Source organism: Monodelphis domestica, chromosome 1 (genome assembly GCF_027887165.1).
Source record: "Monodelphis domestica isolate mMonDom1 chromosome 1, mMonDom1.pri, whole genome shotgun sequence".
NCBI classification, from domain to species: domain Eukaryota; kingdom Metazoa; phylum Chordata; class Mammalia; order Didelphimorphia; family Didelphidae; genus Monodelphis; species Monodelphis domestica.
The window spans coordinates 113,283,375-113,297,309 of NC_077227.1; the positions used below are offsets into that span (position 1 = coordinate 113,283,375).

The 13,935-nt window shown below is 33.5% G+C and overlaps 1 protein-coding gene across 6 annotated transcripts in view; it reads left to right on the forward strand.

Moving 5' to 3' along the window:
* The window catches only part of NT5C2 (5'-nucleotidase, cytosolic II), a 120,246-nt gene that overhangs the window by 47,622 nt on the left and 58,689 nt on the right, over window positions 1-13,935 (forward strand). For 3 of the 6 annotated variants that reach the window (XM_001369063.4, XM_056804599.1, XM_056804618.1), the window contains one exon: window positions 11,671-11,744. In XM_001369063.4, coding sequence (XP_001369100.1) covers window positions 11,671-11,744 — 74 coding nt within the window. Of the gene's footprint in view, window positions 1-3,761; window positions 3,969-11,649; window positions 11,745-13,935 lie in introns of those variants that run through there. The other 3 variants (XM_007479086.3, XM_007479087.2, XM_007479088.3) reach the window with 2 other exon arrangements.

Sequence of the window (13,935 nt, forward strand, 5' to 3'; positions counted from 1 at the left end):
CTCTGCATTAACAAGTGAACAACGGTTCGCAAGGAGTTCAGTGTAGTTTGTTGATCTAGTATTCTCATCCAGGGGAAGTAAATAATTGAAGATGTTCAAAGACGGGTGAGTTTATTTTTCTCTTTTCCTTCCAATTCCTCATTCATCCAAATGGTACCCATGTCATCTATTGAATAGTTAGATAATTAGATGTACTGTCAGAATGTTAATGTAGGGGGAGGCCAAGATGGAAGAAAATCTCAGCTTAAAGCTGACAATGTTTTTTATGTTGTCTATAGCCCATATTTCTGATATCATTTTGAAAGAAAGTATGGAAGATGGAGAAAGAAGAAGAAAAGGATATATTGAGATTGCTTTTTTAAAAAACAGTGCAGACATTTGCTTTTGCTCCAGGAACCCTGCATAATTATTGGAAACATGCAGGGTAAGCTTGCCAGTGAATTTAACAGAGAAAAGAGGGGTATTCAAAAACTTTAAATTCAGTATAGTTACAGAATATTTGTTATTAGAGGGGAAAAAATAAAATGGTTGACTATAGGAGAGCATATATATTTTTTATTCCCACCGGGCAGATTGGAAATCCTTTATAAAAGAAGTTCAGATTCCCTTTTTTGAAGTAGGAAACATTTCTGTGTTTTTTTTTGTTATTTTATAACTTTTCCCCTTATGCTTCCAAGCCTTCTTAAATATTCACTGCTTCTGCTCTCAGTGAACAACATAAATGAAACTAAAATATAATTTGCCATCTCCTAGTATTTTTCCATTAATTTTTGCCCTCAAGATATAATATATTTTGATGTTTTTATTATCAGACACGTTACCTTCATTATTTTGGACAAAACACTCTCAAACTCTTCATGTAGCAAAAATATTTATGATTTGGCAGGAGCAATTCTTGTAATCTTAAACTTTGTACTTCTTTGAGGTGTTTGAAAATTAAATGGATTTAGATTTAATATTTTTAGGCCTCCTTTATAGAATGAATTAGGCATCATTTTGAAGTTCTTTATTACTGATATTGTCTTCTACTATTGTTTTTTGCTTCCTTAATGCTGAATGTAAATCCATTGAATCCTTGTTGCAAAAACTATAACAAAGCAATTACTATTATACATATTGCTTTTTTGGCTTTGTATCTGTGATGTAAGTTTAGGAACAAGTAAATATACTCACTGAGCTGCAGTCAGAATTCACAGAAAATGTTCAATTTTTGCCTGATGAAAGGCAGACTTATCAAGGGGAATTAATTTTGAAAATAATGTATGTTGAAAACTAACAAGGCTGTACCTTTAACTGCAGTTTTAGCAGTTTTCATACTGAATCTATTTCTGATTACATAGCATTATTTACTCCAAGAATTCTTAGGTCATTATCTTTAGATGCTTAGAAGACAGGACTTCTTGTTTTTGAAGTGAAAAAACAATATATTAGAAACATCCAATAAGTAAGAAATAATTAAAAGGGTGATATAATGAGTTAGAGGCATTAGATTTTGCTTTAAAGTTCTTAGATTTTAATTTAGTAATGTGTTTTCTTCAATTGTATGTTTGAATTGCAAGGATTGTTTTTTGACCACTTTTGTATTGTTTTGTTTTTTAACCCTTTTGTCTTAGAATTGATAAAAGTGTTGGTTCCAAGGCAGAAGAATGGTAAGGATTAGGCAATTGAAATTAAGTGACTTTGCCCAGGGTCACATAGCAAGATTTGTCAGAGCCTAAATTTGAACCCAGATTTTGTCAACTCTAGATCTGGTTCTCAGTTCACTAAACCACCTAGCTTCTCTTCTCCCTCCATTGCCTTTTAAAAAGAGAGTTATTGGATCATTTTATGTGCTGAAATGAAAGGAATTTTTGTCTCTTATTTCTGTACGGCTTTCACATCTAAGATCTTTTATTATGGCACAGATAGTACCAGTTGACACCTTTGATATCTTTTCTTTATATTAATAGGCAACTTCAATTATTTAGAGTTGAATTAGTAAAAATAGTGCTTCCTAGAAGCTATTCTAACTTTGTGATGTTAAATAACTAAATTTCATAAATCATGACTAGACAGTGACTTTGAGTTAGTACTCTAGTGGGAAATGTTGAAGAAATATGGGTACTTCAATCCGTGGAACTGGTCGCATCATCTAAAATTTTTTTCTGAAATATGTCTCGACTAGTCCTTCAGAATTGCCAAATAGTATATTACTTGAGGTTCCATATTTCAGAAAAGGGGTAAAATAGCTATATACTATTTACCATAATTAGAATTTCTAGGGGTTTGTGTTTTTTGTTTGTTTCTTGTTTATATTTTGTATTTGGTGGTATGCTTTGGAATGTTGCTAACCATGTTTTCCTGGCAGATTTATGATTTAGATAATGAAATTTAATGCCCTAATTCCTGTCACACAGAGTACAGTTTGTATGGTTCAGTCATGATGATGGTGCTACATTTTAGAAATCTACTTCTTTATCCTGACTCCTAGTTTTGAAAAGATATTTACAGATGATAGAAGCAAGAATTTAGAGGAAGGAGGGTAGGGGGAAGGCAAGGAATGAAGAAATTTATACATACTAGGAAAGGTCAGTAGGTTTTAGAGAAGTGAACTTATCCCTACAAGTATGAGTTTTGTCTCTGGTTTCTCCTCTCATTTATCATTTAGTTTCCCTGCCCATTCTTCTGTTGTTTAACTTTTGGAAAATAACAGTGTCTCTCTCTTAAAAGAATTTCATGTGACTGAATAAAATATGTCTCAAGATTGGGATAAATTGTAGAGATTATTCAATATTATTATCAATAACAGATTAAATGGATTCACTTTTAGGTTTCATCCAAAAATGCTTCTTTTATTCCACATTCTCGCCTGAGTAGAAAATAATATATTACTGATATTCACAGTTTCTTAACTGCTTAGAATTCATTTTGAATGAGATGAATTAATAGTACTATTTTCAGATTTTCTTCTATATTAATGATGATATGTTACAGGTTGTTTTGGCTCTTATATTTGAGACTACTGCAACATCTGAGTATAGCTTCCGTTCTCTTGGGCTGCTCAGATAAACAAGATTCATTTCTCTTGAGTATGTCCCCTTGAGAAAATTGTAAAAGAAATTTTTATAAGAATGGTATACTAAGACAAATAAAAGTCAAAGCTGAATGCTTTATCCTTACGCTACTGAAAATTTTTGAGTTTAACATCCTAAATAAATTCTTCCTGTTCCTTACGACAGTATTTTAAAGAATTTTTAAAAAAATGTCATAGGCCTCTTATTTTTAAATAATTGTTTCCTTAAAATAAAATAGTCTTGTTTATAACAAATTTGTTAGCTTAATCTCTAAAATGAAGGCAGCAAATCTTTAATTTTCATCTGATTCTCATGCTCTTTTAAGGCATTTTATAACTGAATAGTTATACCTCTGAATCAGAAATTCTCATCTAAATGCACATTATGCTATTTCCAAGTACTTACTTATTAATAATATAGTCGATCTCAGTATAACCTCCCAGTGTAAGAATGTATAGTCAGTTTTTCTTTTAAGTTTATCATCATTTATGAATTTATAATTGCACAGCTCCTTCAGTCACAATAAAAGACCAGGAAGATCTTCTACTGCAGATACTCTTATTTTCATGTGTTGTTGTAATTACTGTTTTTGGGCTCTTTGCCAGGAAATTGTGACTCCTGGGGCAATGGGAGGGGCTAAGGGTAAAAGTACATCATTGCCAAAGATATTCTATTCCAAATGGATTTATGTGGAGCAACAGTGATATCCAATGACAAGTTAAATTTGCCACAGAAGTGTTTTCTCTAACTCTCAGAAGATAGAGGCCCCCGATTCAGACCAGTCTTCTGAAGTTAGAACAAAGCAACAAAAAATTATGTATTATAGAGAAAATTTTTAAAGAATTTTGTAATGTGACTTCTAGAACTAGATGAAACACAGACGACTTTGCAAGAAGACAACCAGTGACAGATGAGGTAATATTATTTGAAATACCATTTTAATCGTAAGTACCATTAGGAGTTTGATTCTTTAGTTTCACATTTAGTAAATGGCATGCTGATATTTCAAGAAGAAAATATTTAGAACCTCTGTTTTATAAACAGATTGTCTACAATCTCGTTTTTATAATGAATAGATATATTTTTTTTACTTACAGTCTCCTGTAATTCTCCTTAAACTGCATAGAGATATGTTACTAAAATTATAACAGTCAAACAAGCTGTTCAATTTTGAATTCATACCCTGGTATGGCCGTACAAAGTTTTATGGTGTTTGTGCATCTCTCATAGGTATTACAATGACCCTTTTAAAATGGTTAGTTGCTTATCCTGTGAATTCCTAAACCTTCAATGTTGTGCTTTACAGTTGAAAATATTAGTGAGATTAGAATGTACCCTAAGACAAAAGCTGGGTTTTTTTTTTTAAGTTAAGGAATATTTTTCTAAAAGTAGTGGTGCTTAACATACTACATGGAAGTTTTAGCAATTACTGAAGTGGCATAAATGGGCTTGGCATCAATAATAGTCACCTTTGGTCCCATGTCTGAGGTCTAAAGAAACCTTTGACTTTTTCAAATAGATCTATTCCTTTTTGTTGTCAAGGCATTATAGAACAACAAACCAATCTTTAGTGTTCTACCATGACCATATTTACATTATAGTATAGTGTTTACCATTCTCTTGTGCATTACTTGAGACCAAGAAATATTTAGTCTTACCAAAATTTGTATTCTAGGTCTGAATAGAAGAGAGACTTTTGGGTCACAGTTTCCCCTTCTTGCCTGACACATATATGCTTTTGGTATTTTTATATTTGTTATCTTTTTTGAGTCTTAGTTTATGGAATTACTCTGTTTTTTGCTATTTACTAGACTAATGCTATTAAATTTCTTTTTCATTATATCTTTAGACATATTCCCTGAAGAGGGTTTGATTCTCTTCTTCATACCACCTCTACTTTGGCAGGGAGATTTAAAGAAGTAACAGTGGATTCAAATTTTTTCTGTTTCTTAGAAATTAAAATAAAAAAAAATTTCATTCTCAAAAGTTCTGTCAGCGAAGGTTCTTATAAATGAAAACGAAGATGGTATTGGACATTTGCTTCTAGACCTTCACAAGAAAATATGACTTTATTTCTGAACTCAAAGATCCTCTCAAAAGCCTCAACACCTATTAGCTATCCTTGGATTTTTAAAAAATTCTTATCTTCATATTAAAATAATACTACTTTCAGCAAAAGAGCAGCAAGGACTAGACAATGGGATTGAGTGCCTTGCTAAGGGTCACACAACCAGGAAGTTCCTGTAGTTGGATTTGAATCCAGAACCTCCTCTCTCTAGGTTTGGCACTCAATCTATAAAGCCACCTTACCTGCCCCCTACCCTTGTATTTTGAAAAAGGTTTATTGGTACTTTTTATTTTTTTAACAACTCAATGACTTACTAGTATATAACTACCCCCAAACAAAATAAAGTGAAAAAAAAATTACTATTATCTTAACAACCTCAGAGAGTAGAACAAGAGCAAGAGTATTATAAAACATGCAGTAGTAAGATAAAGATGAAAATCATGTGAAAGTTAGTAGATATGTAGCAATGATGTGCACTTAAAAAAAATTGGTCCAACCACACATTTATTTCAAACAGGTACTGCAAGTAGTTAATGATTTCAGGCCAGAATTTGAATTGGAGAATGGCTTGAATTGCAGTTGGGATTTGTATATCACTTAAAAATTTTTTTTGTCTTTTTGCCCTTTTGTTATTTTAGCCAATCTGATGGGTGTGAGATGATATCTCAGAATTGCTTTGGTTTACATTTCTCTAATCAGTAGTGATTTTGAGCATTTTTCATATGCTTATATATAACTTTGATGTCTTCATTTGACGACCATTTATTTTGACCATTTATCAGTTGGGGGATGACTCTTATTCTTATAAATTTTGCAATCTATATATTTAGATATAAGATCTCTGAGAGGCTGTTAGTTTTTTTTTTTTAATTTTCTGCTTCACTTCTAATCTTGGCAACATTTGTCCTATTTGCAATATACTCAAAATTATCCATTTTAGGGGGCAGCTGGGTAGCTCAGTGGATTGAGATTCAGGCCTAGAGATGGGAGGTCCTAGGTTTATATCTGGCCTCAAGACACTTCCCAGCTGTGTGACCCTGGGCAAGTCACTTGACCCCTGTTGCCTTAGAGCCAATACACAGTGTTGACTCCAAGAATGAAGGTAAGGGTTTAAAAAAAATTATGCATTTTACATTACACAGAGTTCTCCAACTCTTGTCAACTTATAAATTCTTCTTTCCATAAATCTGATCGGTAATATGTTGCTTGTTCTTCTAACTTATTTATATCTCCTTTTATGTCTATATCATGTAAACATTTTGATCTTATCTTGGTGAATGGTATAAGATATTGCTCTGTACAAGGTTTATGCCAAATTACTTTCCATTTGTCCAACAATTTTTACCAAATAGTGATTTCTTATTGCAAAAACCTATATGTATGCGTTTGTGAAATATAAGGTAACTATAATCTTATACTGCTAATTGTGGTATGAATATTCCATTCCACTGATGCACCTTCCTATTTTTTAGTATTAATAGTTTTGATAATTTCTGCTTTATAATACAATTTAAAATTTGGTACTGCTAGAACTCCTTTCTTTACATTTTTTCACTAATTCTTTTGATATTCTTGATCTTTCTTCTTCTAAATGAATTTGTATTATTTTTTCCAACTCAATAAAATAATTTTTTGTTAATTTAATTGGGATGACATTGGATAAGTAGATTAGTTCAGGTAGGATTGTCACTTTAATTATATTAGTTCTGCCTATCCATGAACAGTGACTATTTCTCAGTTATTGAGATCTGAATTTATTTGTGTCAGCATTTTATAATTATATTCATATAGTTCCTGGGTTTGTTTTGGCATGTTCCCAGGTATTTGATTCTATCTGTGATTATTTTAAATCTGAGTATCTTTTTTTATCTCTTCTTGCAGGACTTTGTTAGAAATATATAAAATGCTGCTGATTTATGTGGGTTTATTTTATATCCTACTACTTTGCTAAAACTATTGATTGTTTCAACTAACTTTTTAGTTGAATTGCTAGGATTTTCCACATATATCATATCATTTTCAAATAGATAGTTTTTATTACCTCTTTTCCCATTCTGATTCATTCAGTTTCTTTTTCTTCTGCTATTGCTTTTGCTGGCATTTATACTATATGTTAAATAATGTAGGTGATAATGGACAATTTTTGTTTCATGCCAGATCTTATTGGTAAGTCTTCTAGCTTTTCTCTATTACAAATAATACTTGCCAATGACTTTAGATAGAATGATGTCCACTTTAGAGAAAATAAAGTTTTCATAACTCCTGAAACGTTTGTTATGTTCACCATTAGAAGAGTTAATAAATTACATAGTGACTTGAAATGTATATATTTATTTATTTAAAACCCATACCTTCTGTCTTAGAATCAATACTGTGTATTGGTTCTAAGGCAGAAGAGTGGTAAGGGCTAGGAAATGGGGATTAAGTGACTTGCCCAGGGTCACACAGCTAGGAAGTGTCTGAGGTCAGATTTTAACCCAGGACCTCTCATCTCTAAGCCTGGCTCTCAATCCACTGAACCACCCAGCTGCCCCAAAATGCATATATTTATACAATTTGCTTGCATTAAATTCTTTCTATAAGTTAATATCAGAAACTTCCCTATTGAGTCTACTATTGACTTCTCTTACCCTTAGTGCTATCTGAATGTGCATTAGTGAAGTTCCTTAATTTTTTTCCTTTTACTCCTGGTTATGCCTTCTGAGGCTACCTTGCATATTACCACTGAGGAAAGTTGAAGCTGACTTGTTTGTAAATAGAATTTTGTACCCTTGGACTTCATCTCCCAGCATCCCTTTTCTCTTTTGTCCTCATGTTAGGTCCTTAAGCTATATCGATAAAGTTGTGGGTAACTCCGATTCCCCTCCTACTGCTTTTCGCGGTCTGGATGGACTTCTCTTTACTGATGGTTTTGCTTTCCTCTACTTCAAGTTATTAATAAAATCTTATAAAAATATAATACCTGGAGTAGTGTATATTAATTTTAAATCTTACACCTGTTAATTATGTGGCTCCATGATCCTCTTGCCAGGCCATAACACAAGAAAGAAAATCTTCAGCTTTTTCCTGGCTCTTATTCTAAGTTTTGATTCCTGAATATTTTAGGAACATCAGCTGTTTAGTATCTGATTAAGAATTTGGTCCCGTTGGCTCCCTAGCCTATATTTAAAATTCCAAACTTCAGTCCTGCCATTCACTGTGTCTTACTAGAGTGAGAATCTGTTACCTTATTGGGTGATTATATCACCTGTGACATGTTTTGGAGGATTTGTGTGATTGAGAAGAAATAGTACTAATTGGTAGTGCATGCTGGATGGAGTTAAATGAACTGAAAAGTTGTCTGATATCATGGATCTGGAAAGGAAGGATTGGAGTCCTACATTTGTGAGAGTGGGTATCTCTTGATTATCCCACCACTTAAAAGTAGTTAAGTTAGGTAAGAGCATTTACTGATTGATATCTGATATCAATCAGAACCCAGTGTGAATAGGGCCTGTTTACCCCCTTGAATTATTTAAAACCATTGTGTGAGAGACTTTGTCACAACCTAAAGAATTTATTTAAGAGGAAGAAGCTATATCAGATAGAGATCTAAAGGGTCTGAATTTTTTAGAACATCTCTTAGGAGCAAAGGTAGGTCTGAGCTGTGACAGAGGAGCATTAGGCACTATAACCATTTCAGAATAGAAGAATTGGGCTGAGGGAAATCTTGAGGAAAAGGTTAACTCTTTCCCAAACTTCTCCCAGGGCCTGTTAATCCACAGACACTGTAATATAACCTGCTGTTTCATTTCTAGTAAAGTGAATTTTTCCTCTTCCACAAAATGGCCAGAGGTTAACTAGAAATATAAATGTAAAGTAAGGCAGAGAACCCAAACTCTTCCTTAATGTTAGAAATTTTCCTAACTGGAGTCTGACTGATTGTGACTGAACTCATAACTTCTTTTTTAAAAACTCTTATTTTCTATCCTAGGACAGAAGGACAAGGGCTAGGTAAATGGGGTTAAGTGACTTACCCAGGGTCACATGGCTAGGATGTGGTCAGATTTGAACCCAGCTCCTCCTGACCTCCATGCCTGGCTTTCTGACCACTCTGCCACCTAAATGCCCCCACAACTTTTCATCTAAAATAACCTCTTTAGCATCTCCTAGGTTTAACATGAGCTAATTACTGTATCCACTCAGAAATTGTTCATCTCACTAAACAATGAAAATCTTTTTAGTGTTTTAAACTAGCCTCTATCCCATTTCTGATAAAGAATATGAAAAAACAAAACAAAAAATAGGCTAAAAGACCAACCTTTGCTTGGGGTACACAGTATCTTTTATAAAGAGGGTCCCAAAGGTCCTAGGCAGTTTTAGGTTTGATAGCTTAAATTGCCCTTAGACTTTTGAGACACTTTGTATAGAGAGACTTACTGGGCACTATACTTCTATACATGTGTGCCAATACATGTATGTGTAACATACATTCAAAACAAGAATGCTACTCATATGGGATAATGTGTTACACATATGTAGTCACATCTATATTGTCACATGTATAAAATACTAGGCATATAATTATGAGATTATGTGTATATACACCTCTGTGAATACATGCACTTTTTTGAATAATATTTATGAGTTATGTGGATTTTTTTCCTTACATTTTTTTTTAAAACAAAGACATAAGTCAGGTTTGAGTTATAGTGTCTTTACCTATTACAAGATTTTTTGTTAAGGCAAATGAATTGACTACTAGGTTTAGAACTAGAAGAAACCTTAGAGATTACCTTTTCATTTTAAGGGTGGGAAATGATGGTTCAGTGAATTACTTAGAGTTACACAACTAATAATGAATAGAGCTAGGATTTGAACCCAGATCCATTGTACCTTCCACTCTTGCCATGCAGTCCTTCAATTCAGGGATTTATTGTGTTCATATTTCTCTGCTGGGATACTTTGTTTGCTAAGACATGGTCCATACTCAGAGGAATGGGAGGGGGAACCAGTCACTAGATGATAGTTCTCTTGGTTTATTAGTCTCCATTTTATGTATTTGATTTAGTGATTGTCCATAAAGGCTAATGTGATTAATGTTTCACATATTTGCGCAGCTAAATCATAGATTTTGAGCCAGAAGGAACATCTTCTAGTTTGCTATGGGTAAACTGAAGCTGTTATTAATAAGCTAAAGCTGTTATTGATAAGCTAAAGCTGTTGCATTAAACCCATTTTATAGATAGTTGTTAAGGGGTTAAATAAGCCATTGGTAAGTGTCCTGAAGCAGTTTGATACAACTCTTATTTATTTATAGTAGAGGTGAGATAGGACAGGAGTTAGGAAAATAGAATAGGAAATCTCTTAACCTTAAACTAAAATATCTAAATAACTCCCCCCCCCCATCTAACTATTTTCTTTGCAGCTTCTTCTTGCCTGCAAGCAGGCCTCCTAAAACTATTCTCAACTATCTTAACATATTTTTCTATCTAACTAAGCTATGCTAAATGATGAACCTTAAATTGATAATTAACTCCTTAATTGAAATCCAAAGCTGCGAGAAGCCAACTCTCAGAGATACCTCTTGACAGAGAACCAAACTGAACAGCCCAAAACTCCAATTCCCTCAACTCCAAATGGTCAAACTATTATCTGAAAACTAAAAGCTAACAGAAGCCAACTGTCACCAAGTCCTTTTGACATAGAGTGAGCCTGAACAGCTCAGGACTCCTCTTCCCTCAAATCCAAATGGCAGACAGTCCAGTGGCTTGATCTGTTCTGAAAAGAACAGACCTCACAGTCACTGACTTCTTCCCAACTCAGTATTATATGAACTAACTCTGAAATCTTCACTGTCAGTTTCTCCTGATAGAGAGAGGAAACTCCACCAGCACCTTCCTACTCCTCTCCAATAGAAACCAGAGCAAAATGGAGTCCCTGACTGCCTTCACTGGTTTAAGATTTTCCCTTAAAGGACTGAAAGCAAGATCTCCCTGTTCCTTCTTAAAGTGACAGAATCAGAGCGGTCTGTATCTGCTTCTTACAGAGACAGTGTACAAATTAAAACCTTCTTCTGATCTAAAACTTTTGCTTCTAACAAAATAAATTAAATTAAGAAATTCCTTATAAAAAGTTCAATCCCATCATTCTGTAGGTGAGAGACCTCAGGCTCAGAAAGTGAAGCAGTTTGGTTAAGGTCCAATGGTATTATATTATTTACCTCATGATGTGTTAGTTTTCCTTGTGTCTTCAAAGCCATTTTCACAAAGTAGGGAACACTGAAATAGTCAAGTGTTACAGGCTTGGAGTTTGAGATAAAAAGTAACCATATCCTTCTGAAGTATCATAGCACTATGGTGGCATGCCCCCTAAAGTTCCTCCTCAAACTCTTACCCATTTATTTTTATATGGTATTTTATTCATTGTATGTACAAGATCTGGATATTTTAGATCAAGGAACTTAATTGTGTGAACTTAAGGAAAAGAATTTGCAGAAGTAGCTCCATGACAGTTTAGACATTTTAGTTGCAAAGCTAATTGACATAGATTTCTTTTTACTTCTTATAGGGTGTTTGTGAACCGGAGTTTAGCCATGGAAAAGATAAAGTGTTTTGGTTTTGATATGGACTACACACTTGCTGGTGAGTACCATTTTATATTTGTTTAGCAATAGGTATTTTGGAAGCTGATGTTAGCATAGGGTTATGCTAATACCAGGTAGTTTAATAACTTCTTAATGATTTAACATATCCCTCTGAATGATAAATCCTTCATCGCTATGTTAAAAGAATTCCTGTTTAGGTCATATTACTTCAACAGAAACTTGGAAACCATATTTATAACATAAGACTGAGATTTAGTCCATGAGTGAAGATAGAACAAATAATAACTGGTTTCATTTTGGTCTAATATTTCTGGTACTTTTAATTCTATGCCTAAAGTTAGAGATAAATCTATATAATACATTTCTCTTTTTTTCTATGAAGCTGTCTTTCAGGGATGGAATTTTTCTTACTATGCAAATAAAGATAAACTTTGCTTAATTAGTTGAAGTAAGAAAAAAACTGTCAGAATTATTGTTTTCAGAGTATTTTTGTTAAAATGTTTTCTGCTTAATGAAACTTCTCTTCTGACTGTTAAAATGGTACAGATAAGAGGATTAATCTGTTTCTCTGTGATTATGTCATTCCTTACCTTCAATATTTCTTCCCTGAGAAACTTTTCTCTGGTTAGCCAAAAGCATTAAATAAAATTTAGTTCAAAGTTCAATTCAATAAATATCTAAAGCACTTCAAGATTCAAGTACTTTCTTCATCCTTGTGATATATTTTTATCTAAAGTATGGCAGAGTGGATAGAAAGCCAGCCTTGGAGTCAGGAAAACCGAGGGGTGTCTGGCCTCTAGTACATGCTGGCTCAGTGACCCTGTATGAGTCATTTAACTCTTAGTGGCCCTGGCCAACTTTCTAAGTTGTAAAGCAGGTGCTGGTTGATAGCAGAAGTTTGTCAGTGGGCGTGTCTTGCAGTCATCAAATCACTGACTTGGTTCAATAAAAGCTTATTGTTCCCATTTTACAAATGAGGAAACTGAGGCTTATTGAGGATAATTAAGTATAGTAATCTATCCTAAAGATCTCATTTTCAGAAATAAGATGGAAAACAGGGAGAATTGTGTTTGTCTTTCTACTCTAACTAGTTAATTGACATTTAATGCAGGTTAATTTTCCTTCTATAAAAGAAAGTAATAATGCTTAACTCTTCCCCTCCAAATTATCAGGGAGAATAAAATGTCACACACACACTCTTTCATTGTTTACAAACATGAAGAAAAAGAAGCTAAAGAGGTAAAGGGGAAGCTTGAACTGGGTTAGGAAGTTTGTGGAGGTGGGGGGATAGAAAAATGAAAGCTATAAAAGAATGGGAAGGAAAAGAACCTACTGAGGCATTGAAGTAAACTATTTGAGGAGGGAGTAGGTACTTGTCTTTCAGGAATTTGTAGATAATGGAGCCACAAATGCTGTTAAACAAGAGATTATCCAGAAAGAGTCAGAGGAAAAAAAGAGACAAGTAGGGGATGCTGGGTGACTACCATGATTACTGAGATGAATATTTCTCTACCTGATAAGAACAGTAGAGAGGTCTGATACTTATCCAGAAGTTATATTCAGGTTGTGACAGGGAACTTCCCGGGATTTGTCATATCTAATAATCATTACCTACTTTTGATAATTTACATGGTTACAAATGATCCTTCCAGAAGAAATAAACTATGGTTAAGGATTAGGAAGTAGTGGATGAGAAATTAGAAACCTTATGAACAAAGTTGATGTTTTCATCATTTCTGATAACAAGGGCTTCAGTAGAGAAAATTCAGATTTAGTAGTAAACAGCTAGTTGTTTTGGTTTTTTTTTTTTTAAATAGTGCTTGAGAATGAGATTTAGATTTTTGGACCACATTTGACAATCTAGGAATAACAATCTACTAGACAGGAATGGATGGAGTACACCTAACAAAAGTTGGTAAAATTATATTTTCATATATCCTACACATCTAATCAGAAGGGCTTTAAACTGAAAAGAAACAGAAATGTTGTAAAAACTGCTTAATTTATATTCCCCTAGCTAGGTACTATTGAATATAGCTATAAACTTGAAAGAAGTGACCAGAAATTCACAAAAGACTAAATAGACAGCGCTAAAAACAAAACCTATGACTTCGGAGATTTTTATAATTGTCCCATGTAAGGGCAGCAAATGTGATGAACTAGAGATCTTAATGAAAAGAAGCAAATTTGAACTGATAGATATCACCAAGACTTGCTAATGTTCATGA